At 40.1% G+C, this 26,937-nt stretch overlaps 1 protein-coding gene across 2 annotated transcripts in view; it reads right to left on the reverse strand.

The window, feature by feature from the left end:
* The window catches only part of CNTNAP5 (contactin associated protein family member 5), an 804,456-nt gene that overhangs the window by 104,001 nt on the left and 673,518 nt on the right, over positions 1 to 26,937 (reverse strand). For both annotated transcript variants that reach the window (XM_043576518.1, XM_043576517.1), the window contains exons 17-18: positions 25,293 to 25,511; positions 5,624 to 5,863 (exon numbers count right to left, since the gene is read on the reverse strand). In XM_043576518.1, coding sequence (XP_043432453.1) covers positions 5,624 to 5,863; positions 25,293 to 25,511 — 459 coding nt within the window. The remainder of the gene's footprint in view (positions 1 to 5,623; positions 5,864 to 25,292; positions 25,512 to 26,937) is intronic.

Below are 26,937 nucleotides of genomic sequence, written 5' to 3' on the forward strand. Positions count from 1 at the left end.
AACACACAAAACCACTGGTCTAATTGGAAGAAACATTTTAACTTGATGTGATCATCTAAAACTATGCTGATTACATTCTGAGAAGAAAGCTCATGCATCAAGCAAAACAAAACAAACCACAATGAGAGGTAGCCTAGAGTCTGATGTGTGTGTGACAGAGATGGTGATTCCCAGGGCTGCATGTCTCTATGGTCAGAGTAGCCTAATCAGATGGGAAAGAGGAGCTCCACACTGACCAGGAGTAAAGTGTTGAGTGAATTATAAGAAACAGCCAGGAAACATGGTGGCACTGCAGAGAATATATGTCTGAGCCAGCTGTGGAGTCTGACGGACTGGGAGCTTGGAACCTGGCTGTGCCCCTTCTCCAACAATCTCATGGGATCCCCCTCAACCTCAGTTCAAAATGTCACCTACAAAGAGGGGTGGATTTAATCTTGTGGTGGGTAGAACAACTGAAAGACATAGTGTAAAAGCAGGACACATGGTAGGAACTCAATGGACAATAGTTGCTCTCAATAATAGGGACACAACTTAGAATGAGTATAAAGGTAATGAGTAAGCCAGTGATTACCTAGAAATTAATCAAGCTGTCATTAATTTGGCAAAATATCCAACTAAAAATAAATGATAAAATTGGCAATTTGAATGGTGAGTGTATATTTCGTAATATTAGACATGTTTAATTTTTCTTATTGCAATGATCCTGTGGATCTGTGTTTTTAATAAGCTCTTATCTTTTAGCAATACATATTGTAATATTTATAGACAAAATGATGTGATATTTGAAGTTTGCTTTGAAATAATAAAGGAGGAGGAGGAGAGGATGTGAGTGTATAGATGAAATAAAAATGGCCATGAGTTGGTCATTTTTGAAGCTAAATAATGGATGCATGAGGGTTCTGAAACTCTTCTTCCTATTATCATACAGAATTGGGTTTTTTTGTAATAAAAAGTAAAAAAAAGAAAGATATGTTGGCAGGAAGGTAAATAATAAATAATTTTTCAACAGGTTTTTGGCAATTGGTAAAGAGTACCTAAATATGCATACTATTTTTTCACTGAAATTCCATTACGGAGAAAAAAATCAATACATGTGTTTATCACAGCATTATTTTTGTGCAAAAATTGGAGCAATCTAAAATTCCAAGACAATAATAAGAGCAAGCGCTCTGTAGGACTTTATTTGCCAGGCATTATCCCAAATGCTTTGTGAAGTGCTCGTTAAAATGTTCACCACAATCCTTCGTAAAGGATTTTTGAATTTTCTAATTTTTTGGATGAGAAAACCAAGAAATCAGGAGGCGAGTTACACAACCAATGCCACACACTGTAGACTGTAGAGGAGCTAGAAGCTGAATTTAGGCAGATCAAGTGCCAGATTGCAGAATGGCACCATTGTTGCTAAGCTAAATTGCCCTGGGGATAGAATGGGTGACACGAGCAGAGGCAACCCCACCAGATGAAATATACTGCAGTCATTAAAACTGATGAATTATATAGAAATGTGTATAAAACAAAATAAAGAAAATTTAGGCATAAAATGTAGATATGAAATGCAGAATTACAGCAGCTAGGTTAAATGCAAAGAAAAGAGCTAGAAGAAAATAGAAAATCAGATTTCCTTTTTAATGCTTGTCTTTGAGGAATTAGATTTTTTATTTTTCTAGATTTCCAAATATATTTCCAGGTAAATTTCCAAATATATTGTCTAACTTTTTAATTGGAAAAAAATGACAACAGTATGACAGTTATACCTAGATTCTTCATACAATAGTGGGGGTTGAGGGGGGCTAAAGCCAAGCACACATCAATAAATGGTGTTAGAATAGTTGGATATCCATGGGCAAAAGAATCAAATTGAACCCCTGCCTTACATCAGCTACAAAAATTAATTCAAACTGGATCAAGCTATAAAAACTCTTAAGAGGAAACCATAGACATGAATCTTCATGAGATTCAGTTAGGCAATGATTTGTTAGACATAATACCAAACACAATCAACTAAAATAAAACAATAAGAAGAACTGTATGGTATGAAAATGAAAAACTTTTGTGCTTCACAAGGTATAATGGGGAAGATGAAAATGGGGGAAAATATTTACAAAGCATATATCTAATGTGAGAATTGTAATCAGAATATGCAAACAATTCCTGCAACTAAAAAAGAAAAAGAAAAATAGCTCAATCAAAAAACAAGCAAAAATTTAAATTAATGTATCACCAAAGAAGGTATACAGTCAATAAGAACATGAAAGATGTCCAGTGTTATCTGTCATCAGTGAAATGAAAGTCAAAACCACAATGGGACACCATTTCACACATTCACAGTAACATGTCTGTTATTAAAAAGGCAGATAACAAGTGTTGGTGAGGATGTGGAGAGATTGGAATCCTTGTACTTTGCTGGTGAGAATGTAAAATGGAGCAGCCACTTTGAAAATAGTTTGCCAGTTTCCTCAAAAAATTAAACATACATTTACCATATGACACAGTAATTCTACTTCTAGGTATATGCCCAAGAGAACAGAAAATATAAGTCCACACAAAAACATATATATGAATGTTAATAGCATTATTTATAATAGCCAAATAAATGGAAACATCCCAATGGCCACCAAGTGATGAACAGATATATGTGTGTGTGTGTGTGTGTGTGTGTGTGTGTGTGTGTGTGTTGGATCCATATAATGGCATAAAATACTCTTTGGAAACAAAAAAGGAACAAAATACTAAAAAATGCTACAGCATGGATGAATCTTAGAAAAATGGTAAGTGAAAGAATCTAGACACAAAAAGGCTAGTGGTTCCATTTATATAAAATGTCCAGATAGATAAGTAAATCAGTTGTTTTTTAGGGACAGTGGGGAAAGGTGAATGAGAGGTAGCTACTAATGGCTATAATATTTATTTTTAGGGTGATAAAAATATTCTGAAATTAAATAATGGTGATGGCTATGCAACTTTGTGAATATGCTAAAAATCACTTCATTATACAATTTAAAACGGTGGATTTTAGGGTATTAAAATTACATCTCAATTAAAAAAAGAGAGAGAGGGGCGCCTGGGTGGCTCAGTCGGCTAAGTGTTGACTTCGGCTCAGGTCATGATCTTGCGGTTTGTGAGTTAGAGCCCCACGTTGGGCTCTGTGCAGACAGCTCAGAGCCTGGAGCCTGCTTCAGATTCTATGTCTCCCTCTCTCTGCCCCTTCCCCAGCTAACACTCTGTCTCTCTCTCTCTCTCTCTCAAAAATAAATAAACATTAAAAAAAAGACACACACACACAAAGCAGAAAATAATATTTGAATCCTAATACTATATTCCTATACAGAATGAAATTAGGGTTTTTAAAGAGAAAAAAGAAACCAAAAAGTGCTGGATGGATCTTCAGCTCTGACATTTATTAGCAAGTCATTAAAACTCCATGAACTTCAATGTTCCCAATATGTTAAATGTGGATGTTATCCTCCCCACTAGGCTGGTCATAAGGAATGCATGTTGCAGTCAATAACTACTAAGTAATCTCAAGATTATTGTTACTTTGTACTATCATCAGAAACAGGAAGTGGATCAATGGATTATGGTTCTGGCCCAGGCATTGGTAACTCCACCCCACATATTTCCAGTATCTGCACCCCCTAAGTTACACATGCCCTACTAGTTAATAGCATAGAAAAGCACCCTTGTTCAGGATCATCACATAGCTAATGGCTCCCATGGTACACTTCCCTAGGCAATTGGTGTGGCTAGAAGACTAGGTTAAAAGGTTTCTTCTACATACTATGCAGGTACTGAATATAAAGGGAATCATTTCCTTAGATTTATGAGAAAGGGGTGAAAGTCTGGGGCTGTGAAATATGAAGCAAGCTGAAAAGGCTAAGCACATATTTGTCTATTTTGCTTATAGATCAAAGTAAAAAATGGGGAGAGAACACAGGCTATTTCAATATATGCAGCAAAAAGATATGGGGGTAGGGACAGAAGATACTTAATCAGAGTTGTTTCAGGGGAAAGAAAAAGCCAATGAAAAATTAGGCTAAATTTAGAACAATATGATCTATGAGATGTCTGACCAATGTCTCTGGAGAAATATAGAACAACACTGTTCTTTTTTTTTTTTTTTTCTTTCAAAGCATACAACTTGGATATAGATCCTGTAAAACAATGCTAGTATACCTTTGTAACTAGGCCTGGTGGTGTTTATTCTGTATTTGCTTCTTCTGGGACTAGACTAAGGGTGGCATTTAAGGTTTTTTTTTTTAGGGGAAGTTAATCAGAGACCTCACTCAGGGTAAAAATCCAGTGGTGTCTTTGTGTCTCTTAGCACATTAAATACCTACTGGGATGGGACCACTTTATGTCAAGCTCATGAAGGAAGGGCCCAACACACTGTTGGCCCTAAAGTTTGTACCATTATTTTTTCCCCCAACAAATACAATGGTTCTCAACAATAATAAGCAAGTAATTCAATCTGACTGGGGAGAGGGCCAGTGTGAACGATGAAGAGCTACAGAGTCCTTCAAAGGGAACACTGAGTGCTCCTCTCTTCTCCATTGTTTTTAAGTTCCAACAGGAAATTGGACTAAATAAAGCACTGTTTGGTAGAGGTGTTTGTGAAATGAGTTTTAATGAATTGACAAGAATTGTGTATAATTGCCATCATTGTTTATATGTAAATGGTGTTTCAAAGTAATTGAAACATTTTAATAGCTTAAATGCTGCTCTTGAAATATTGTGTACATTATTTGTTCAACAAACTTTTTTCTTTCTATCAATAAAATAAACTTTACAATCTTGCGAATATTGGTAGGAGACCTAATCTTTTGCCTTTGTGTTTGAAAAAATACTAAGTGTTTATACTGAATAATCCCATTTTATAGTTTGTAGAGTTATCTTGAATTTTTCTAGAGAATTTACACCATGATCATCACTCCTCGTTCAAGATATACATCCATCACGGTTAGTTTTGCCAATGCAATGAAATAATAAGATTAGGAGGGGATATAGAAAGACATCAGGGCAGGGATTTTGATCTCTGTGTTTCATTCCCAGACCCTTGATGAACTAAATGTGAGTTTCCAGGCAAGGCTTTTAAAGCTTCAGACCGTACTCACATCATCTGCATAATAGGGAGATTTTACTAGATGTATGCTATTGATTTTACTAGATGTATGCTAGATGTCTACTCACTTACCTATAAGCTCTCTATTTGTAAAAAAATGCTTTACAATGACTTTAAGCCTCCTTGAGACACTTCCAGGGGCAGATTCTATAATTCTGTGATTACACGTGTGGGCTAAGGAACTGGAACTGGGAAGATCAGTGCACCCCTGGCAATCTGGCTGATACAACAGAAATGAGAGTCCACTTCTCCCAGGCCTCAGCTGGCCCCTGGGCCAAGGAGACATGTTACACTGTTACTATCTATCCAGTTCAACTGTACTGCCAATGTCAACACACAGTGAGATGGGTATATGTAATTGTGTTGAGGAGTTACACAGAGTCTTTAAACAGAGTGAAACTGAAAAAGATAAATGATCGCTTGGAAACTGACTGAGGGCATGAATTGACCATGGCTTGGAGGCACTAGAATACAACATGGGAAAAACAGAGGTGCCTATTGTACCTTTTTTGCAAAAGGGCCCTTCATATGGTGAATTGGTGCAATCGCACGAGTACCCACTGTACTTCTCCACGCACTTGCCCCCGTTGTGGCAGATGCTACCATAAGTGCTACAATGGCCCGGGCATCCCGGCCGGACTCCAGACGTGACCTTGGCCCTCTCCTCCAGGTCCAACTTCTGCCCATTCAAGTGTAATGAGCGTATGCATCCTAGGAAGCCTTTCTGTCTTGATGATGTTCCCCCTAAGCAGTGAAAAATAAAAGAAAAAAAAAGTAAGGTATCATACCATTCAATGTTTTAGGTTTAATAGCGAGATACTCATAACAGTTATGTGTCGTTCTGTTGTCCTGCTGTGTTGAACTTTTCAATTATAGCTTCAGGTGAGAATTAGGAATTCAAACAGCATGTGCAAAATGCATTGCATGTCTCTCCAGGCCGGGAAGAAGCTCACCCCAACTCAAAAAAAAAAAAAAAAAAAGAGAGAAGAAAGAAAGAAAAAATAATATGCTTCACATGGAATCCTGTACCTTACATGTTTCAGACAGAAACTTTCGATCACCATGTTCCTTGCAAATGAAATAAAATGTGTTCTGATGTAGTCTCCAGCAGACTTTTGTCTGAAGTAGAATGCACAAGGGAGATTGTCCCTTCGGACAAAGTGAGAAGCAAGCTGTTAGGCACATGAAGTTAGAACATGGGAACAAGTCTTGCATGGCTCCTGTAGTGCGATGCGAGCCCTGGAAGGAGGGCGGGCTTTGGGACACAGACATGGAGTCATACTCCAGGTCACTAGCTGATTAGCCACATTGACCACTGGATGACCTCATCTTAGCTCATTGATCTGTAAAATAATAATAAGTCTGTTTAGTGTATTTTCGTAAAGCTTAGTTAAGATTGTGGAATGCAGTATGTGCTCAATCATTACTCTTTTCTATGCCTTCTCCTGAGCCCTTACAATGACTGGAACCAGTAGGTCATTTATATGTATGTGTATATATAAAGAGAGACAGAGAGCACTATCCTAGCACTTACCTCCAAATTATTATTTGGAAGAGAAATTTCTCCTTCTGGAATGCAGAACCGGATTATAGCCCAACTTTTCTGCTGTGGGTACATCCTGAAGTTATCAGAGAGATTCACAATGCTCTTTGCAAATTATTTAAGAATGGGGTGACATTCCAAGTGACAGAGGATTTTGTTACCATTGGGAACCCAGGACTCTACTATCCCAAACCTCAGATATCAGAAAAATGTGAACAGAGAGACAATAAGCCAAGAAATTAAACTAAATCTCATCAGGAGATATTTATTTTTAATTTTTTAATGTTTATTTGTTTTTGAGAGAGAGAAAGAGCATGAGCAGGGGGAGGGGAATGGGCAGAGACAGAGGTAGAGGGGGGTGGGAGACACAGAAACTGAAGCAGGCTCTGGGCTCTGAGTGGTCAGCACAGAGCCTGATGCAGGGCTTGAACTCATGAACTGGGAGATCATCACCTGAGTGGAAGTCAAACGCTCAACTGACTGAGCCACGCAGGCACCCCCACGCCCCCCAATCAGGATATATTTCTTTATTTGGTGCTTGGAATCATGGGAGATCCCAGAGAAGACACGGGCCCAGACTGCCTTTAAAAACAAAAGTTCTAGTACAAATTCAACACTGTGGCCTCAAGTCCACACACATGAATAAAGGGAGGATACATTTAGGTCTTCAAGGTCTACAAAGTGTACTAACAGAGAGAAAAAAAAATAATAGGTGCAGGACCAACTTATCATTTATTTTCTGTATCCATCAACTCTCCTTTCTGAGCCCCATTCATTTCTAGTCCTACAATCCTATTAAATCTTGGTCTAGCAAATGCCCACATAAAAATATATTCCCACCAGGGTGGATACAGATGAGAATTCCAAATGTGTCATCTCAGAAGAGGAATATAGATGCTAAAGCAAGAAACAAAGCGGTAAGTTGAAGAAATAAGTCAGGTAACCTAAAAATTCCTGGCATCCGTCAGCCTGGCAGGCTGGACAAGGAAATAATTGGAAATGGGGATGATGGGAAGGTACCGTGGGGTTAAGGGGGTTTTGTGCCTTCCCTGAATCACACCAGGCCTACAGACACATCAATATGTGTACAGCAGTCACTGGCTGCATCCACAGACAGACATAACGTTGCTAAAGGATTAATCGAGTCTTTTATTCTGAAATAATGGTGAAACTCTACTGTATTTTCAGTTCTGATAAGCGATACCCAAAGAGGGCCAGGAGGTCAAACCCAAATTGCATTCTCCTGCCTGTCTCAATTTGAGGGAGTAAATCTCCTTTCAACCGCAAGATAAATCAATTATAAATACAAGCAGATCATAAAGGAAGGCTCATTATTTCTTTCCCAGAGATTGTACAGAATAAAGAGGGGAGGATTGATGTAGTCAACCATTTTGCCTCCCTCCTCCCACCCCTTATTTTGTAGTTACTCTCTGCAGTAGATTTGAATAACTCTTCATACATCTTGTTAGGGGCATTTTGCTTCTAGCAGAGGTGGAAATGCAAGACCTATTGCACATTTTCTCGTGTGTGACTTAGTCAACAAGTTTATAAATGGAGACAAGAGTGGCTGGGGTGGTTTCTCTGGCAGAAATGTGCTCCTTGAGGGTTGAGACATATGGAACATAGAGAGAATGACCTAAAACAAGAGGAGCATTTCATTCCCAGATGCTGACAAAACAAATGACACAATGAACTATGAACTAAGTTACACAATGAACTAACTTTCAGGGTTCACCTGACTGCTTTTCATTCTTTACAAACGGTAAAAAACTAGAGGTTGGGCTTCTCTTTTGTCTTCCTGGAGAGGTAATAGGTAGACTGAGAATAGAATAATTCCAGAAAGATGCCCCTCACCCACACACTCACACCCAGTCAGGTTGCTAGATCTCTCCATTTTCTGATGTTGCCTACTACCTGTAGAGTATTGGTGTAGATGTGAACCTTCTGTGAAACTTGAATAGGATACAGAAATGTAGCCACAATCTTCCCACCCCCTCCTTCCACACAGTCCTCCCCCTGCCCCCTCCCAACCTAGCCCTTCGGATTTGCTCTACCAGCTATCTCTGGCTCCATCTACTTTTTTTTTTTTTTTAATTTTAGTGTAGTTAACATAAAGTGCCATCTGCTTCTTTATACACCTAGAGCCATAGTCCTAGTACAATGCTCCTCACTCCAACTTAACTCCCTTTGACAACCTTCCAACTGATCTTTGTACCCTCAGTCCCGATTCTTCCCATCCATTCATTACTTTGGACTCGGCTATTTCTATTTAATGCTCTTCAGAGACTACTGATTGTCCTCAGGATCAAGTTCAAATTCCTTGGCACAGATGGTACAGTATGAAAGATCTAGCCTTCATTTACCTCTCTAGCTCTCCCCCTCCCCCTGGCCCATATTCCCTTCTCTGACTTCAGTGCACTGGGCCTTCTGAACTACTAGAGGCTCCCCAATGCCCTATGGTCTTGACTTTGGATCTCTTCATGTACTTGCCATAATGTGGTATGTTATCATCTCCATGCATTCCACAATCCCATTACTCCACCCTTGTCTTTATACACACACACCTGCATTCATATACACACATCCCTTCCTCACATAGTTTCTGCAACCCAGTATTTAGTTACTTTATTTAGTTGTCACTTTTTAAAAAATGAGAAAAATTTTTTAAATTCGAATAAATCTTTGAAAAATCAGAAGAGATGTTAACAATGAACCTGCTTTCCTGCATGGCAAATATCAGCTGTAGCCATGCTGTGGTCAGTTCCTTTAAGACAGGGACTCCCATCCCCACTTGGCCACATTCTCCTCCGGGACCACTTCATTCATTCATATGGCCTTCCCTGCCCTTGCAGGTATTTGATTTTTAAGCTGCTGCTCTAAGCTCTAAGATACTTTTCTCTTTACTCACCTGAATCTTGTCTACAGTTCATTAAAAGGTTGGAACAACAAGAAAAAACAACAACAAAACTGTAGCGTCATACTTAAAGCACTTGAAAGTCATGATTTCGAGGTTTGTAGTTAATCTGCAAGCTGACCAAGAATCAGAACAATGCTTCTAATTTAAAATAAAAATTACATTTCAAACATACTTGTCTGCTAGAAACTTTAAAAATAACTCATTGAGAGGTGCCTGGGTAGCTCAGTTGGTTAAGCATCCAACTTCAGCTCAGGTCATAATCCCTAACCCTGCGTTGGGCTCTGTGCTGACATCTCAGAGCTTGGAGCCTGCTTCAGATTTTGTGTCTTCCTCTCTCTCTGCCCCTCCCCCACTCATGCTCTGTTTCTCCCTATCTCAAAAATAAATAAACATAAATTAAAAAAATTAAAACAATAAGATAAAATTAACTTATTGAATACCCCAAGGAAAAGAAGGCATTCTTCAAATTATTCACATTGTATAGCTGAGGAAACTTAGTGTCAGAGAGATTGTTTTGGCCAGAGTCAAGAATCAAACAGATTTTCTTTTTTTTTTATTAAAAAAATTTTTTTAACATTCATTTATTTTGAGAGAGAGAGACAGAGCACAAGCACTGGAGGGGCAGAGAGAGAGAGGAAGACACAGAATCCAAAGCAGGCTCCAGGCTCTGAGCTGTCAGCACAGAGCCCGACCCGGGGCTTGAACTCATGAGCTGTGAGATCATGACCTGAGCTGAAGTCGGACACTCAACCGACTGAGCCACCCAGGGGCCCCTCAAACAGATTTTCTGTGGCAGAGCCAGGTGTCAGACTGGGGTCTCTTGACCTTCAAAGCCTGCATACCTTAAAAGCTCTAAAATCCTAAAAAGAATGAAATGATTAGACAACTTGAGTCATTCCTATAACCAAGGGATCCTTCTACCTTCTTACCTTTATCTCTACCATGTTTTTCCCCCCCATCAAGTAATATACACATAGGCATTTATTCTCTTGACCTCCACCTCACCCTTCTGGATTACTATCACTATTGGTTAGCTTGTTGGCCTAGCGAGAAGCAATTCTGCCTGAGACTCTTCAGCTGGCCCTTGGTATCAAGCATGTTCATTGTGATGATATTTCCTTGAACTACATACAAAGGTCACTATCATCATTCCAAGCCTGTCTTAGAAAACCTCCATGTGTCAGCTCCATACATCCTCATCGCTTCCAGAGGAACATCTCAATTTTGTTCTGGTCTTTGGCACCAAGTGCAAAAGCCTCTGTTTCTCTCGTGGGTGCCTGTTCTCTTTCCTCCTCATGCTCAAGCAAAACTCCTTCGTTGAGGACTCCTCTTCAGGCAAAACACTGAATGTGCCAGGTTGGGCTCTGGATTCACAAAGATAATAACTCTTTCTGTTTTTCTACCTTTCTTCCTTTCTTTCTTACTTTTTTGACGTTGAACTTGGAGTAGCTGTTTTTTATATGAATCACAATAGCTATGTTAAGTACAGGTACATGTACCACCTAGATTCCAAATTCTAAAATGACAGAGGATTTAGCATATACCTAATGGATAAAAGCAAATACACTATCATTTGTCTTCTGCTTTTATCCTGCCCGTCCAACTGACAGTCTTGGTACCAGAAGGAAATCCTAGGAGAAACTTTCATTCCAAAATATGATTTTCTTAAAAACAAGGCATGTGTCTGGTTGAGTTTGGCCAGATATAGTGATTTCTTGCTCAAAAATCAATCAAGACACTCTATGTAACAATACAGGTGGCACTAACTCGATGTTTAAAAGGTCAAATAACGATGCAATAGTCAAGTTGAACTAAAAGCTTACTTCTTATACAGCACCTTCTATGCACTGTGCTTCACAGACATATTCTGATTTAATCCTCACTACAAACTGGGAGCTCAAATAAAATACGAATCCTCCTCAAAAAATTGGGAAACGGATTGTTAACTTAGAATCACATAACAACAGATTGAAAGTATTTCCTATTTGTTTGGTGGAAATGAATGTTGTGAAAAACTTATCAAGAATAATTCAGCAATGTGTATCAAGAGCCATGAAAACATTATTATCATTGGCCTTATTCTACCTTTTTAAACGAATATCCTAACATGGAGCTAGTGGTGATGATTACACCCCAAAATAATTAATTTAGCTTCATACATAGTCATTACAAATAGTGTATTATGTGCACAAATAGTATAATTATCTACCTAGAAAATCCCCTCAAAACAATAATGACAAATTATTACAATTAAAAGTATAAGAATGTGGATGGATATAAACATCAACCTGCGAAATCAATCATGGTTCTATATAGCAACGATAACCAACTGGAAGACGGAATAGCTAGGAAAAAATCCTATTTAACAACAAAAGCAGCAAAACACCTTGAAATTAACAAGATGTGTATATATAAAGGAAATGATACAATTTTACCTTCATTCCTAAGGATACCTGAAGAAACAAAACATGCTTCAGTATGAGTCAGTAATGTATAGCTAGTTCCTTTAACACAATACAATCTAATCAATAGCCCCCAAAATTATTTTCATAGAACATGAAAAGCTAAATCTAAAATCCCACAAGAAGAGATACAGGATTAAAAACAGGAGTGAAGTAGGTGTGTGTGTGTGTGTGTGTGTGTGTGTGTGTGTGTGTACGCACGCACGTGTAAGGGGAAACCTCTCCTATTCAGTATCAAAATATGCCCTGTAAGTGTGTGCCCTGTAAGTGGTGCAGTACTTAGGGGAAAAAAAATCTATGTAAATAAAACAGAAACCAGAAATTTATGGGTTTTGTTTTTGGTTTTGTTTTTGTGTTCAGTTTTAGTAAGCTCTATAGCCAACGTGGGGCTGGAACTCTTGACCCTGAAATCAAGAGTTGAATGCTTTCATGACTGAACCAGCCAGGCACCCCAAGAAACCAGAAACTTCTAAGAATTCCAGAAACAGACTCTTTATAAAGAAATATGGCTTTTACATTATAACATACATTACAGTTCTAAGTAACTAGGAAAAAGAGGAACCATGAAATAAATGGAGATGGTAAATTATTTTGGAAAATAAATAAAATTACAATCCTACCTCAAAACCTTAAACAAATTCCAGATACATTAAGGATATAAAATAAACATGGCAACAAAACAAGCAAAAACTGAAAATATTAGGTAAAACACTAGACAGCAGTTTAATATGCTATTTATATTGACATGCTATGGTCTCCGAGGCATATTTGAAGTCAAAAAGCAAACGAAAACAAACAAACAAAAAACAGTGAGAAAGCTGTGGCATAATACCTATAAATATATTGTTTATGTAAATATAGCCACAAATAATAATATTGTACAGTGCTTCCTCAGGGTACTTAAATGTATGTAAGAACCTTGAACACTGTCTAGAAAGTCTCATATTGGGCTAATATCGGTTGCCTCTAATAAGAGTATTTGGAGGTATTATTGACTAATTCTCAGTGAACATGTATTTGCATATTGATTGTACACTTTAAAATAAATCTTTTCATTTATTATGTACATTATGTATAATGCTGTTGCTCTCCTTTTTCTAAAAGTCATTTTGGAAGTAATCTTCTATCAAGTTTCAAATATAACTCCTTGCTACAGAATTGTGTATATCTCTGAAAGCCATTTATTAATCCACGTGGTATTTGGGCATTAAGGAAAACCTGTCTCAGCATCAGCTTGTTTTTGTCTGGAGTGTGGGTCAGGGTGTGTCAGAGGTATTTATCTTGCTACTTGGGTTTTCTCTAAAGTAAAGAGGCTTGCTTTTTTGTTGTTTTTTCTTCAAGACTACTGGCTAAAAAACAAATATTTGCTTTCTTTTTAACAGAATGGTGGCAGGGCCCAACATTTTGCCCAGGCAGAGCGCTAAATATGCATTCTGTGGAAATCCTCTTTTGGTTATTTACATCCAGGAGGAGGGGGAAAGACAAGCAAGCACTTGAATGGTGCTTCTGTTTCTGTTGCTAATGTGGAGCCATAGGGAACAAATCCCACTGCAGTTCAAGGTGGCTGATTAAGGTTTTGCATATCATCTGGAGGAACCCCTGAAGGAATATCAAGATGATGAAGCAGCAAAATTCCTATAATCCTAACGACGGGTCTAGAGTAGCCACGGGAGCCATTTTGACGAACAGGAACATGTCCCATCTTGCCAAGATGAGTGCCAAACCATGCCTCACCATACTCCCTTCTGCCAGTTTTTGAAGATGAAAAATCACTATCAAAAATAGCTTTAAAGAAAAGATACAAAGGTTCCCGTGAAAGAGGAGCCTTCCTGCAAGGGCAATGGAATGAAAAATACCGTATGAGCTCCTGATCTTTTCTAGAATCAGCTGGAGCATCTACATTCTTCCCAGCTGGCTGCCCGGCGACATCCTTGTCCTATTAGCACCAATGTCTGGATTTTCTGTATGCTAGGGCCCCTGGCAGTCACTGGCTAGTTTTCTCCAGCATGGCCTTACTGAGAACAAATACGGTCCCAGGAGCTAAAGCACACACCCATTTAAAGAAATCAGCAGATAAAGAAAAAGCTCTATAATTATGAGCTTTCAGAATTTTCCCCAATCTTTCACCTGACCCAGAGCAATTTTATGAGTGATACCAGGAGATCCTAAAATATTTAAAAAAAAAAAAAAGCCTGAAATTCAGTAAATAGGAGAGTAGCAATGGCAGGTCAGGGCCAACCAGTTCTCAAGTCTAATCTATTAACGCTGTCATGACATTTTGATGCATTTGTGCAGTAATCACTCTGGGTCTTTTTCTTATCCCAAGCTTTCTTTGGGGAAGTGATGGCTGCAGTGTGACTAGGGACGTACCATCAAACGTGTGTGTTCTTTTGCCAGAAAAAAAAAAATTAGCTGTAACTTGGAAATTAAGCAAAAAACATGGATGATGTTTTATCTAGTTTTTCTTTCCAGTAGAACAGATAACTCCAAAGATGGCCTGATTTGAGCAACACTTGTATATTTAACACCAAAACCTTATCCTAACTTTTTTTGTTGTTGTTAAATTGCCTATACATATCCTAGATTTTCAGATGCTCTCTGAACCGGCCATCACATCTTACTGGCTTCCTCACTAACAAATGCATTAAATAAAGTCTCTGACACAAGTTTATTTTCTATTTGCCCATGACTCATGATTTTATATATTTGAAGACTATTTGTATATATTTAATGATTATTTATTTTGATACAGAGCAAGAGAAACAGAGAGAGAGAACGTGAATGGGAGAGGGGCAGAGAGAGAAAGAGAGAAACCCAAGGTTCCTGAGATCATGACCTGAGCTGAAATCAAAGGTCAGATGCTTAACTGATGGAGTCACTCTGGCGCCCCTTGAAGATTATATTTTAACACATATTACAAGCATCAGTTAAAATCTTGTTAGAACTTAAAAACTGTGAGGGACAAGTCTTCATCCCCCAATGTATAATAAGTAGAATAATAATAATAATAATAATATAAATATAGGGAGCTTTTAGTCTTTGTAAACATGAGGCAAGCTGGATGTATATCATCCACATTTCCCTCTTGGAATGCAGGTATCCAGAGAGGCTAAATGGCCTTCAGGAATAAAAGGAAGGAAACAAGGTAGCTTTGCTGAAAAGAAGGTAGCAAAGAAAAAGAGGGTGAATAGACCCAGAGGCAAAAAGTGATGGAACCAGACCAAAACCATTATGCAGCTTGCTCAGGAGGAAAGGAAAAGCTATGGTTGTTAGGGACCCCAGAATATTGGCGGTATTGTAAAAAGAAATGGAAACTCAACATAAATATAATCCATCCATTGGCCTGCACTATAACTTCTAGAAAGGGGCTCCTCTAGGGCAAGAGCTTTTTCTTACTCAGATTGTGTAGGTGAGCACCCAGTGAGTAGACAGCCAAATCTGGCCTTCAGGGCAACAACTTCACCCTGCCAGTAGTGTCAACTCCCAGCTGTTTGATAACTTAATTTCCCCAGGGAGGGATATGAAGATGAAAGGCAGGGAAGGGAGGGTCTCTGAGGACAAAGGTTTTGGGGGATGGCAAGTGGAATGGGAAGCAGAATGGCACTGGACCCCATTGTTTTAAGATACTTTAAGATGCTTCAGGGCTCAAAGAAGGGCTCTGGTGCAATGCAGATGGCAGCGGGGAATGCGCTGTCCTGAGGCTCCCCTAGGAAGAGGCCACTCACGGGCACCCAAATAAACAACAGGGCAGGAAAGCACTGCCTGCTTTGAGGTTTTGGACATTTGGGCTCCAGTCGTACTCCTGGAAACCTGAATAAACAAGTGACTGGCCAAGCTGAGAGAGGTGCTCCCTGCACACCGAATTGTGCACACATCCCAGGCTGCCTTCTAAGCACCGATTCCTTTAGAGACTGTACGAAGTCTCCTACTAACCTCATTCCCCAATGTAAGGAGGAGAGAGGCAGGGAGTCAGCACACACATGTAAGAGGGATAGAGTCTGGAAGCTGCCTCCAGATCAGACTTGAGAGCCACACCCCCTTAGCTCTGCTCACCACCCCCCCCCACCCCCCGCCCTTGGATATCAACCCTACACTGCACCCTACGGGAACCTGGCTTAATGGTTCCCTAATGGGAACCTCTGCTCCCCATTCAAAGCCTGTACTTTTATTAAAAATTTTATTTATTTATTTATTTATTTATTTATTTATATGCTTATTTATTCTTGAGAGAGAGAGAGAGAGAGAGAGACAGAGTATGAGTGGGAGAGGGGCCAGAAAGAGAGAGAGGGGGGAATACACAGAATCTGAAGCAGGATCCAGGCTCTGAGCTGTCAGCCCACAGCCCAACATGGGGCTCGAACTCACAAACAGCAAGATCATGACCTGAGCCAAAGTCGGACGCCCATCCAACTGAGGGACCCAGGTGCCCCTAAAGCCAGTACTTCTTAAATAGCAAATGAATCTTATTTATTTTCATGCTCCTGTTGTCCAGCCCAGGGCTGAGAGCAGAATGTACATTCAGATAAAAAAAAATAATAATAATGAATTGTGACCAAAAGAAAAAGAAATAGTGAGAGAAAAGAGTAAGGACACAGTGGCAGATGGAATGGGGCATCAGACATCTTGCAGTGAGCATTTTCTCCCCAACCCAGCAAAAATGGTGCATAACCTGCTATAAAGAATGTCTTGGTCCTCAGGTGCCTGGGTGGCTCAGTTGGTTAAGGGTCCGACTTTGGCTCAGGTCATGATCTCATAGCTCATGGGTTCAAGCCCCGTGTAGGGCTCTGTGCTGACAGCCCGCTTATCTGCCTCTCACTCTACCTCTCCCCAGCTCATATTCTGTCTCTCTCTCTATCAAAAATAAATAAACATTAAAAAAAAGAAAAAGAAGAAGAATGTATTGGTCCTTCAGGTGTTTTGGACAAGGAAGGAAGAGAGGATAAGTCTGATACGTGACAGAACAAAAAATAAACTTGCCTTAAAATATTACTTCAATTAAAACAAAAACTGAAAATTACTTCGATTGAAAACAAAACAAAATAAAACAAAACTAGGTTGGCTTTTTGCTGCTGCCTCACTGGCAACAGGGGCTCAGAGAAGGACAGTCTCTGAAGGTCATGCCGGCTCAGATGTCTCCACAAATGGGTGTCGGATGTGGTCGGCTTTCAGTTTATTTCATGAAACTTCCAGTATCATTGAATCACAAATGGAGGGACTTGTCTGGGCACATTCTCTGATCTGATAAATGAGCCCATCTTTGCCCACCAGAGCACAGGGAAAACAATAGCAACCGCCATGTGAATCCAGTGAAAGCCCCTCAGAGCAAGCTTGTGTATACCATGTAACAATTTGAAAGCGGGGTTTTGAAAATTCCTTTACCTTTGAAAGCTGGTTGCTAAGACAACGGCCGTTGTAACTTTCCCTTTAACAAAGGCCCTACCCCAGCTTTTGGGGCATTCACATATCAGATACACTACCATGTGGGGACACTTTTGCTGATTTGCGCAAAGGAAGGATAAAACCCAGTGTGGGGCAAGATCCCTCCCCTGGGAGCTTTTACACTAATTGAATGTGTCCTTTAAATGTCAAACCTCATAAATTTCCAGGCCAAGCAGTGCCTCATTATCCCACTGGGGTGGGGCCACAAATAATTTCCCATTTAAAATGATTTTGCTTGCAACTCCCAATTAATAAACCTTGATAGAGAATTCCAAGTAGGAGAAAAATTAAATCTTTTCAATTGATTTGTGGAGTATTGATTATAAAGCCCGGTGGCAGATGGAATAACTGAGGCTCTGTAAAGGTAACTGAATAAAAATAAAGCTAGTAGCTGGGGTGCCTGGGTGGCTCAGTTGGTTAAGCATCTGACTTCGGCTCAGGTCATGATCTCACAGTTTGGGAGTTCGAGCCCCGTGTGGGGCTCTGTGCTGACAGCCTGGAGCCTGCTTTCAGTTCTGTGTCTCCTGCTCTCTCTGCCCCTCCCCTGCTTATGCTTTGTCTCTCTCTTTCAGAAATAAATAAACATTTAAAAAAATTTTAAAAAAAGGTATGAATGAAAACAATGCAAACTTGACTCCAAGGATTCCATCAGCTTTAAAGAGTGTTTCAGAGAAGAAAGGGGGAGAAGGCATTATATTATGGTTGATTTGGGGGAGACATGAGGAATACATTTTGCTTAAGAAGATTACTATGATTAAAAAAAAGGGGTGTGTGTGTGTGTGTGTGTTTGTGTGTGGTTGTGTGTCTTGTGCAAGAAATCTCTATGATTCTGGCTCAGGTTGTGCTTTCCAGCAAGCAGGCTATGGATGGATGTAAAGGGGAGAGTGGTATATTAAAGATGCCCTTGGGAACCACACCTGTGGATGGGAGGGGAGGGAAGCAGGGGTGGGCAGAGACGGCGAGAGTGGCAGTGCAGGCCTGACATTAGACTACAGCAGCCCACAGAGAACACTAGAGCTAGAAAAGCCCATCAGAGATGTGCCCCCTTGGTCAAAATGGCCAAACTTTTATACCCTGGACTCAAATGGTCGTTGCATGTGGGCCTCCTTGCCAAGGATGTGGCTTTGCCCTGGTGTTTCTCTGCAACCGAGGCAGTGCCTAAAGGGGCAGACACTAGAAAAATGTGTGCCAACAGCATTCCTGTGACAGGCAACAGGTAATCCTTGAAAGGGGACTTTAGCAGCATAGTCCTGGGTCTACCACGAGTTCCTAAGCCTCTCTCTGCACCATAAACAGGTCCTGAGATGACCCTCACCGTGTAGCCTGACACATGGCTGATGGAGGAGAAAACTGAATCCAAATGTGGCCCTTCTCATCTCTTCTGCAAGACCACCTTCCCCTATACAAGTGGTTTTGAAGCCAAATCCCTTCCTCCCCGGATCAGAAGGAACTTGGTAACAACATGAGAACTGAGTGTAACACTTTGGTGAGGATTGTGGTTACATTTCTTCCCCTCTATCACTCTGTTCAGGGCTTCTCACCTCCTTCCCTGAATCCTCAGCTTTGTCACCAAAGCCTTGGAGAAACCAAAACAGGATCACTAGGTGGTAGGTGGGGTCCCAGTATCCACATGCCTTGTTGGGTCTGCTTTGTTCCAACCTGGACTTTCTCTGAATGCTAACTCAATGGCATCTTGGCTTAGGGAAAGAAACAAACAACTTCTCACCTCCCTCTGTCCCTCAGACTGGGCCCTTGAATGTCCGGGAGTACTGACTTTATTTTCCAGAAAGATCTGGATTTACTTTCTTTTTATGATTATCACCCCAGCGCTACAGAAATGACACTGCCCTAATTTTTTCTTTAGTCATAAACTTTGATGATGGCATTGCTAGAGGAATGCTTCTAGCATTGGGTTTTTGTGTAGTCTTAACCTCCGGGCTTCTCTCCCTGGGTTGCATGAGAAAACGATGCCGCTTGCCACACTGTACCCTCCTTTAAAAAAGACAATAAGAAGGCATCTGGGTGGCTCAGTCAGTTGAGCGTCCGACTTCAGCTCAGGTCATGATCTCACAGTGTGTGAGTTTGAGCACCACATCAGGCTCTGTGCTAACCGCTTGCTCAGAGCCTGGAACCTGCTTCAGATTCTGTGTCTCCTTCTCTCTCTGCCCCTCCCCTGCTCACGCTTTGTCTCACTCTGTTTCTCAAAAATAAATCAATGTAAAAAAAATTAAAAAAATAAAATAAAAAAGACAATAAGACTTGTGATAACATTTTACCAAAGACAATCAACCAATCAATCAACCAAACCAAATAAGAAAACACTTTACTTCAACTGGCCATTGTCAACCCAATGGTCTGTACCAGCATATGATGAAATCAGTTTCAGTTAAAACAGAAGAGGTTGTAGGTAAACATTTCAAGTAAGTGTCTGGACCCTTGGGGGAGGGTGAAAAACACTAAAATGGGCTATTGGTATAGGTTAAATGGATTCAACTGTGAACACCTTAAAGAAGAGACAAAATTCTGCAGAAGGGGTCATTTAACCATCCACTCCTCTGAATATAAAAACAGAGCCAATGTTCTTTCAAAACACTTTCAAGCTATAAGAGTGTGATTTTGTGGAGCAGGGGTATTGGGGAAGGAAAATGCATGAGGAACCTGGTAGTTCATCACCGTTTTGTGCGTACTGGCTGTTCCTCTAGGTAGTTCATATGTAGCAAGGAAGCAAAGCAATTCTTGGACTCACCCTGCCAGCCTTCTGCGGTCTCTTACCCACGTCTTAAACTCACCAATAACCATTTCTGGTATTGCTTGTATTAATGGGGAATGTCAGAAATCATGTATTGTTTTCCTAAGAAAAACAATTCAGGTATACCTGATGGACTCCTTACCTTTGAAAAACTAAACTTGTTTGGTAAATTAGATGTTATAGTCAGAAAGGTATAGGACGTTGAGAAGACAATGATTTCTTTTAATGACAGACGTAATGGTAAGTAACATCCTCCAGGCACAGTGGCTTATATAATAAGTAGGCTAAAAAGTGATTTTTCAGTGACTATTTAATGTGAAAGGGATAGCTACCTCCTCCTGTGCTTTGCAACACATTATATCCTCTCAAATAGAAAACTCTACTGGCCTGCATCAGGAAAGCCATCCCCTTGAGGCACTCACGAGGATAAACGTTAAGTGACTTCTCATATAGAGACTCTGGCAGCTCGTGTGTGTGTGTGTGTGTGTGTGTGTGTGTGTGTGTGTGTGGTTGCATTTTGCCACAGAGAACCCACTTACATGGTGCCAGAGCTGAGTGTTACTGTTCTTTCCTGACTGGCTTCACCACTGACCCCTCCAAGTCGGTCATGCTTCACCTGAAAATGGGACTAAACAGTTCCCCACCAGCATCGAGGTAGGAACAGAAGTTTTAGGGATCTTTTTAGACTTTATGATGTATCAAGAATCATTTTGTTTTCTTTCACAGTCTAGTATTTTCCCCAAGGAGCTAGAAATTGGGAACTGCAGTTTCCTTTGACATACATACACAACTGAGCGCAAAACCACAACAACAACAAACAACTCCAAAACAAAAGTCCATGAAAGGAAACAATCAACAAAACTAAAAGGCAACCAATGGAATGGGAAAAGATATTTGCAAATGGCATATCGGACAAAGGGTTAGTATCCAAAATCTATAAAGAACTCACCAAACTCCACACCCAAAAAACAAATAATCCAGTGAAGAAATGGGCAGAAAACATGAATAGACACTTCTCTAAAGAAGACATCCACATGGCCAACAGGCACATGAAACGATGCTCAACGTCACTCCTCATCAGGGAAATACAAATCAAAACCACACTCAGATACCACCTCACGCCAGTCAGAGTGGCTAAAATGAACAAATCAGGAGACTATAGATGCTGGCGAGGATGTGGAGAAACGGGAACCCTCTTGCACTGTTGGTGGGAATGAAAACTGGTGCAGCTGCTCTGGAAAACACTGTGGAGGTTCCTCAAAACTTAAAAATAGATCTACCCTATGACCCAGCAATAGCACTGCTAGGAATTTACCCAAGGGATACAGGAGTGCTGATGCATAGGGGCACTTATACCCCAATGTTTATAGCAGCACTTTGAACAATAGCCAAATTATGGAAAGAACCTAAATGTCCATCAACTGATGAATGGATAAAGAAATTGTGGTTTACATACACAATGGGATACTACTTGGTATTGAGAAAGAATGAAATATGGCCTTTTGTAGCAACGTGGATGGAACTGGAGAGTGTTATGCTAAGTGAATTGAGTCATACAGAGAAAGACAGATACCATATATTTTCACTCTTATGTGGATCCTGAGAACTTAACAGAAGACCTGGGGGAGGGGAAGGGAAAAAAGGTTAGAGAGGGAGGGAAGCAAACCATAAGAGACTCTTAAAAACTGAGAATAAACTGAGGGTTGATGGGGGGTGGGAGGGAGGGGAAAGTGGGTGATGGGCATTGAGGAGGGCACCAGTTGGGATGATTACTGGATGTTGTATGGAAACCAATTTGACAATAAATTTCATACTAAAAACAACAACAACAACAAACAACTCCAAAACAAAAGTCCATGAAAGACAAAAAAAAAAAAAAAAAAAAAAAGAAGGCAGTAAAATCACATGAAAATGAGCCACACAGGCCCATATCTTTAAGAAATGTCTATTCTATAATTGCAGCAAATCTGGAAAGACACACTATCCGATTTGGGGAGAATGAGGATAAGGATGATTACATTCTTAATATAAATAATGGAAATCACATATCCTCGAATCCTGAGGGATCAGTTACCAGATGCTTTGTTTCCATTCTGGAGATAAAGACAAACGGGCGGAACGAGGCTAGTGTTTTTCTACCCAGGTCCTGTGGCCTATTGGCAATTGACCTGGGGTACACACCCATATGTCTCCATTTGACTTTCCACAGCAAGTACTAGTTCTTGGAGTCCTCTTGTGTCATCTGCACACTGACTAGCACATTCGTAGAGAACAGCAAGCAGAGGGGTGAAACCTCCGGGAGCTTCCACGATGTGACAATGACATGCTCACAGCATACATTTCAGAATCCACGTGCTATGAAGTTTCTCCTGCTCTGTCACAAAAAATGTGACCAGTCGGATGACATGGCTGCCAGTGTCCTTAACCATCATGGTGATAAAAGTCTGAAGATAAAATTACTGATTCCAGTAATCGAGCATGCATTGACTCATGTATGAGCACTTTAATTTGTCCCATTCCAATGACAGGGGCAGTGCAAGGAGGTACATCCTATTCTATAAAATTCAAGCTGTTTCTGGTACTCAGTAAGCACTCGGGAGCACAGCTCAATACCAGGGATTGCAATGCTGACCGATGCTCTGTTTTGATTGAAAGATCCTTTCATGGCCAAAGGTATGCAGACAGACATGTCCAAATGAATACTTAAGTACGGCTACCTTCAACCTATCCCTATGAAGAAGTACCCACCAATGATCTCTTTTTTCTGCCTAGCAAATATAAATATCTAGTGTCTCTAGGTTTCTGAATGACAGGGAATGCAACTCTTCATTTTGATGGCTAGAGCTAAGCAGGGGGGTTTTGTTTTTGTTTTTGAACCACTGAATTACACAAAATAGAAACACTGGGACTTCAGCATTTTTGGCTATCGCACACATTTCTAAATGGGCACACTGCTGTATACTAAACAACAGAATGCAAACCAACAGACTAAAGTGACCTCCAACAGTGTGCATTTTTTTTTTCTTCTTCAAGTACATTAAGACAAATTCAATAAAGCAGAGTAACATCTGAGATGGAACTTATTGGAGAGAAACATAACAGAAACAGGCGCTCTCACCACAGCTGACCTTGGCTTCAGCTCAAGCAAGGAATGTCCTCCAGAGCCATTGACATGCTCCTACAACTCCCTGCCCTTGTGATCAATTCAACTGAAATGTCTTGAGATAAACACCTGCCAGGAAACACAGCTGCGTCTTTTCCCTTTTTGACTTGCACAAAGTTTATCACATATGCAGGTCATATGATAATTTCATAATGACATGAAATTTGCATGAAAGGATAAAAAATATTGTTCCATCTTTATATACACCTTTCCTCCAGAAAGATTCATAAATACTGCCTGAAGATAAATTAAACTTTGGCATGGAATATAATTTATGAAAATTACAAACTACTTGAATTGATTTCACCAAAAAAGGCATTAAATCTTGATGACTAGCAAACTTCTTCAGAGAAATGAAATGTGATGTTTAAATAGAATTAAAGCAGCAATATAAATTTTCAAAAATATTTTAAGAGTAAAGCATATCACTCATGTAGGTTATTAATTACGTAAATGCCTTATAATCATAAAAATGCTTTTAATCACTTATATCATAGCTTCTGCTAGAGCAGTAAAACATGACAGATGAAGAAAGAAATATGATTCCTCTTGAGAAGAGAAAATATGACATATTTTGTTACTTTTTTTTTCTTTTAGCTGGTGTGCTTTTAGTGACTGCTTTTGTCAGTGTCAAAGTTGCAAAAACCCAATGTAAGGAAAGAGGTAAGAAATACCCATTGATTGCTGATGACATTTCATTACTAGTAGTAAAGCTATGTAGTGTGAGCGTTGGCTAAAAAATGAATAAGGAAAGAAAATTAAATCTGGGTTGACTAGCACATTTTGGGACTTATTTATATCAGTGTTCTAAGCATCTGAACTTCAAGTTTTATACAAGAGCGGCTTCTTAGCTTTGATATTTTACAATAAACCTAATATTTACAGCTACATTTTGTACTTTAAAGCTTTACAAGCCCTGTTCCACCTACTTTCAAAAAGTCATTTCTAAATTATAGCAAAGAGGCTGACATTTCCTACCTGGATTCATGTGGCTAAATTCTCTTCCTGTCTTTGTCTCTCGGTCTCTTTTTATTACACGTACACAGAGGCACACACACATAGCTCTTTGCAAAGTAATGTCATCCCACAATTTATTTTTCAATTCCCATCATCTAACAAGGTACCTGACCTGTTTTCAGTGCTCAGTGACTATTTATGGAATGAATGAAGGAACGAATGAATGAGTGGACTCAATAAGTGACATTTGAGGCTTTCCTGTCCTTGATGTCAGGACAGGCGATCAGTTCGGATGAATAACCTATCTAGAGGCTGATTGTGAGTCTCAGGAGGGACTGACCAGTGGTGAGATGTCAGCTCGGGAACCAGGCCTGCTTTCCTGTGCAAGTGTAAGGCAACCACCTTCATGATGTTGTTTCAGGGAGTATCAAAGAAGCCCGTGGTAAACAATAGTCCCTTCCCCCACCATAAGCCTGACAACACATCCCTCTGAGATGCTGTAACATGTTTCACTACATAGTTATCAACAGTAATCAGGAGTCACGTATCACTAGGAAGGGGGAAGGGTGGCTCACAGACTTAGAGACAACATCTACTGAAGTGTAAATAGCTGATATATTATTTTTCTCTGAGTAGATTTTGACCGTAAGAATGAAAAACAATAGGATTCCTCAGACACCTGAAGATAATATGCACAAGGAAGAAAGATACAAAGAGTCTGAAACCACCTCAAAATTTGCTAAGGGGTGGCATAATCTCTTATTTCTGTGGCTCATGAAGCTAGAAAAGAAGGATTTATAAAATCACATTTACAGTTATGAGTGCTTTAGGATATATTCTAATCATTCCTTAGGTCTGAAGCGAAATCATAATTTTCCTTGGGCCTGGTCATGCAGAGATCTTAGAGGGTTTTAGCACAGAGGGGCCTCAAAATGTCTCTTACCTACAAAGAGCTGGCTGTTCAGCTGCAATCGGAAGTGGCCCTCCTCTGATGTCTCCCTGGTCATCCTTGGGAGGCTGTCCACCTGGAGTGAAGTCTCCTTGAGGTTCCTTTCAGCCCGGACGTAATGCCATTGGTTGTCATTCAGAAGAGAAGGAGAGTGAACTATGAGCTCTACGGGGCCATTCCCAACGTCAATGGCAAAAGTGATCTCAGACGGAGCTGAAACCAACAAGAGAAATAGGTAGAAAGTTGAGGGGAGTCGTCAGTGAATGGACGGCACACAACCTGAATGAATGGTATAAATGACTATGCATCAGTATGAGGTGAAGAGGCCTCCAGCTGAAATCTCTACGACATCGAACTTAGTGTTAATAGTAAAAACTTCCAAATACTAAGTCCCAAGCTCTTTCTTTGGCCCAGTTGGTACTCACTGTGAGAATTCAGCCAATAGGATAGGGGCTAGGGACAGAAATGCTAATCTGATAAACATTCATTGGCACCAAGGCTTTGGGTTTTCTGGGTCTATTTTGGCTTCAACTATGCCCTTCATGGATATCTGTAGATACTGGATTTGTGAGCCAGCTACATTCCCGCTGGGAGAAGGTTGACACCCTTGGAGGTCTAGTGTTCTCTATGTTATTTCATTCATACATGTGATTATAATCATTCAGGCTAATCTTATGACTTTTTTTTTAAGGAGACTCAGAAAGTTTGAGTGCTTTTTTCAAGGACGTGTCATTGAAAGTAGTGGTGCCTGGGATCAAACACAGGCCCCCATCCACCTCCCATGACCCTTTCTGCCCTTTGATAAAGTTCTGCATCTCACACATGCCAGGGGTCAGTCAGTCAGGGGTAATAACACCTATGATAATGATGATGATGGTGGGGATGATGGTGGTGGTTTGGCCACATAGCCATTGAGCAAGAGAGAAAAAAAGAGAAGTAGCAGGAGTACAACAGGTACAATGAACTCTGCTGAGTGCCATGCTAAGCACTACCCAAAGATTCTGTCATTTGAATCTTTCAAAGAAATCCCTGTGAGAAAGGCATCATTTTTATTCCCATTTTATGAATGAGAAAACTGAAGTTCAGAGAAGTACAACACAGTACAAAGAAGCTAACTCCAAAAGAATTCTTCTCCATTTTTCTCTAGTGAGTAGGTCTTTTCATATTTTCCATTACTACATAAGAATTTTCTAAATTTGAAGGATGTGGAGAGGCAAATTATAAATTGATGTCAATAAGAAGACAGTCCCCTTTAAGTCACTGAAGCCTGCCTAGGCAGGACCTTTCCTTCCTTCTCAGCACCTTGGTTGGCCTCTTCTACATTATACCTAAAGCAGGACATGGGTACATATTTGACAAAGTCATCAACTTCCAGATCTGAGTAATCAGGTAATCCCAAAGGTCTAATAACCATCCCAGACTACTTCCTCCTCAGCCTTTAAACCCAGAGAATGAGCCTCATTATAAGAAACCCCCAGTAGGTAGAATTTGCAAGTAACCGAGGATTGAACTGTTTTGCATTCTGGTCAGTGTGGACCTTGACCTAAAGGGGAGGCAGTAAGGTAGAGGCCTTAAAATGGGATTTGACAGCATGGACTCTGGAACCACCATGACTTAAGGCATGTTTTCGATCTTGTCA

Source organism: Prionailurus bengalensis, chromosome C1, assembly GCF_016509475.1.
Source record: "Prionailurus bengalensis isolate Pbe53 chromosome C1, Fcat_Pben_1.1_paternal_pri, whole genome shotgun sequence".
Classification (NCBI taxonomy): domain Eukaryota; kingdom Metazoa; phylum Chordata; class Mammalia; order Carnivora; family Felidae; genus Prionailurus; species Prionailurus bengalensis.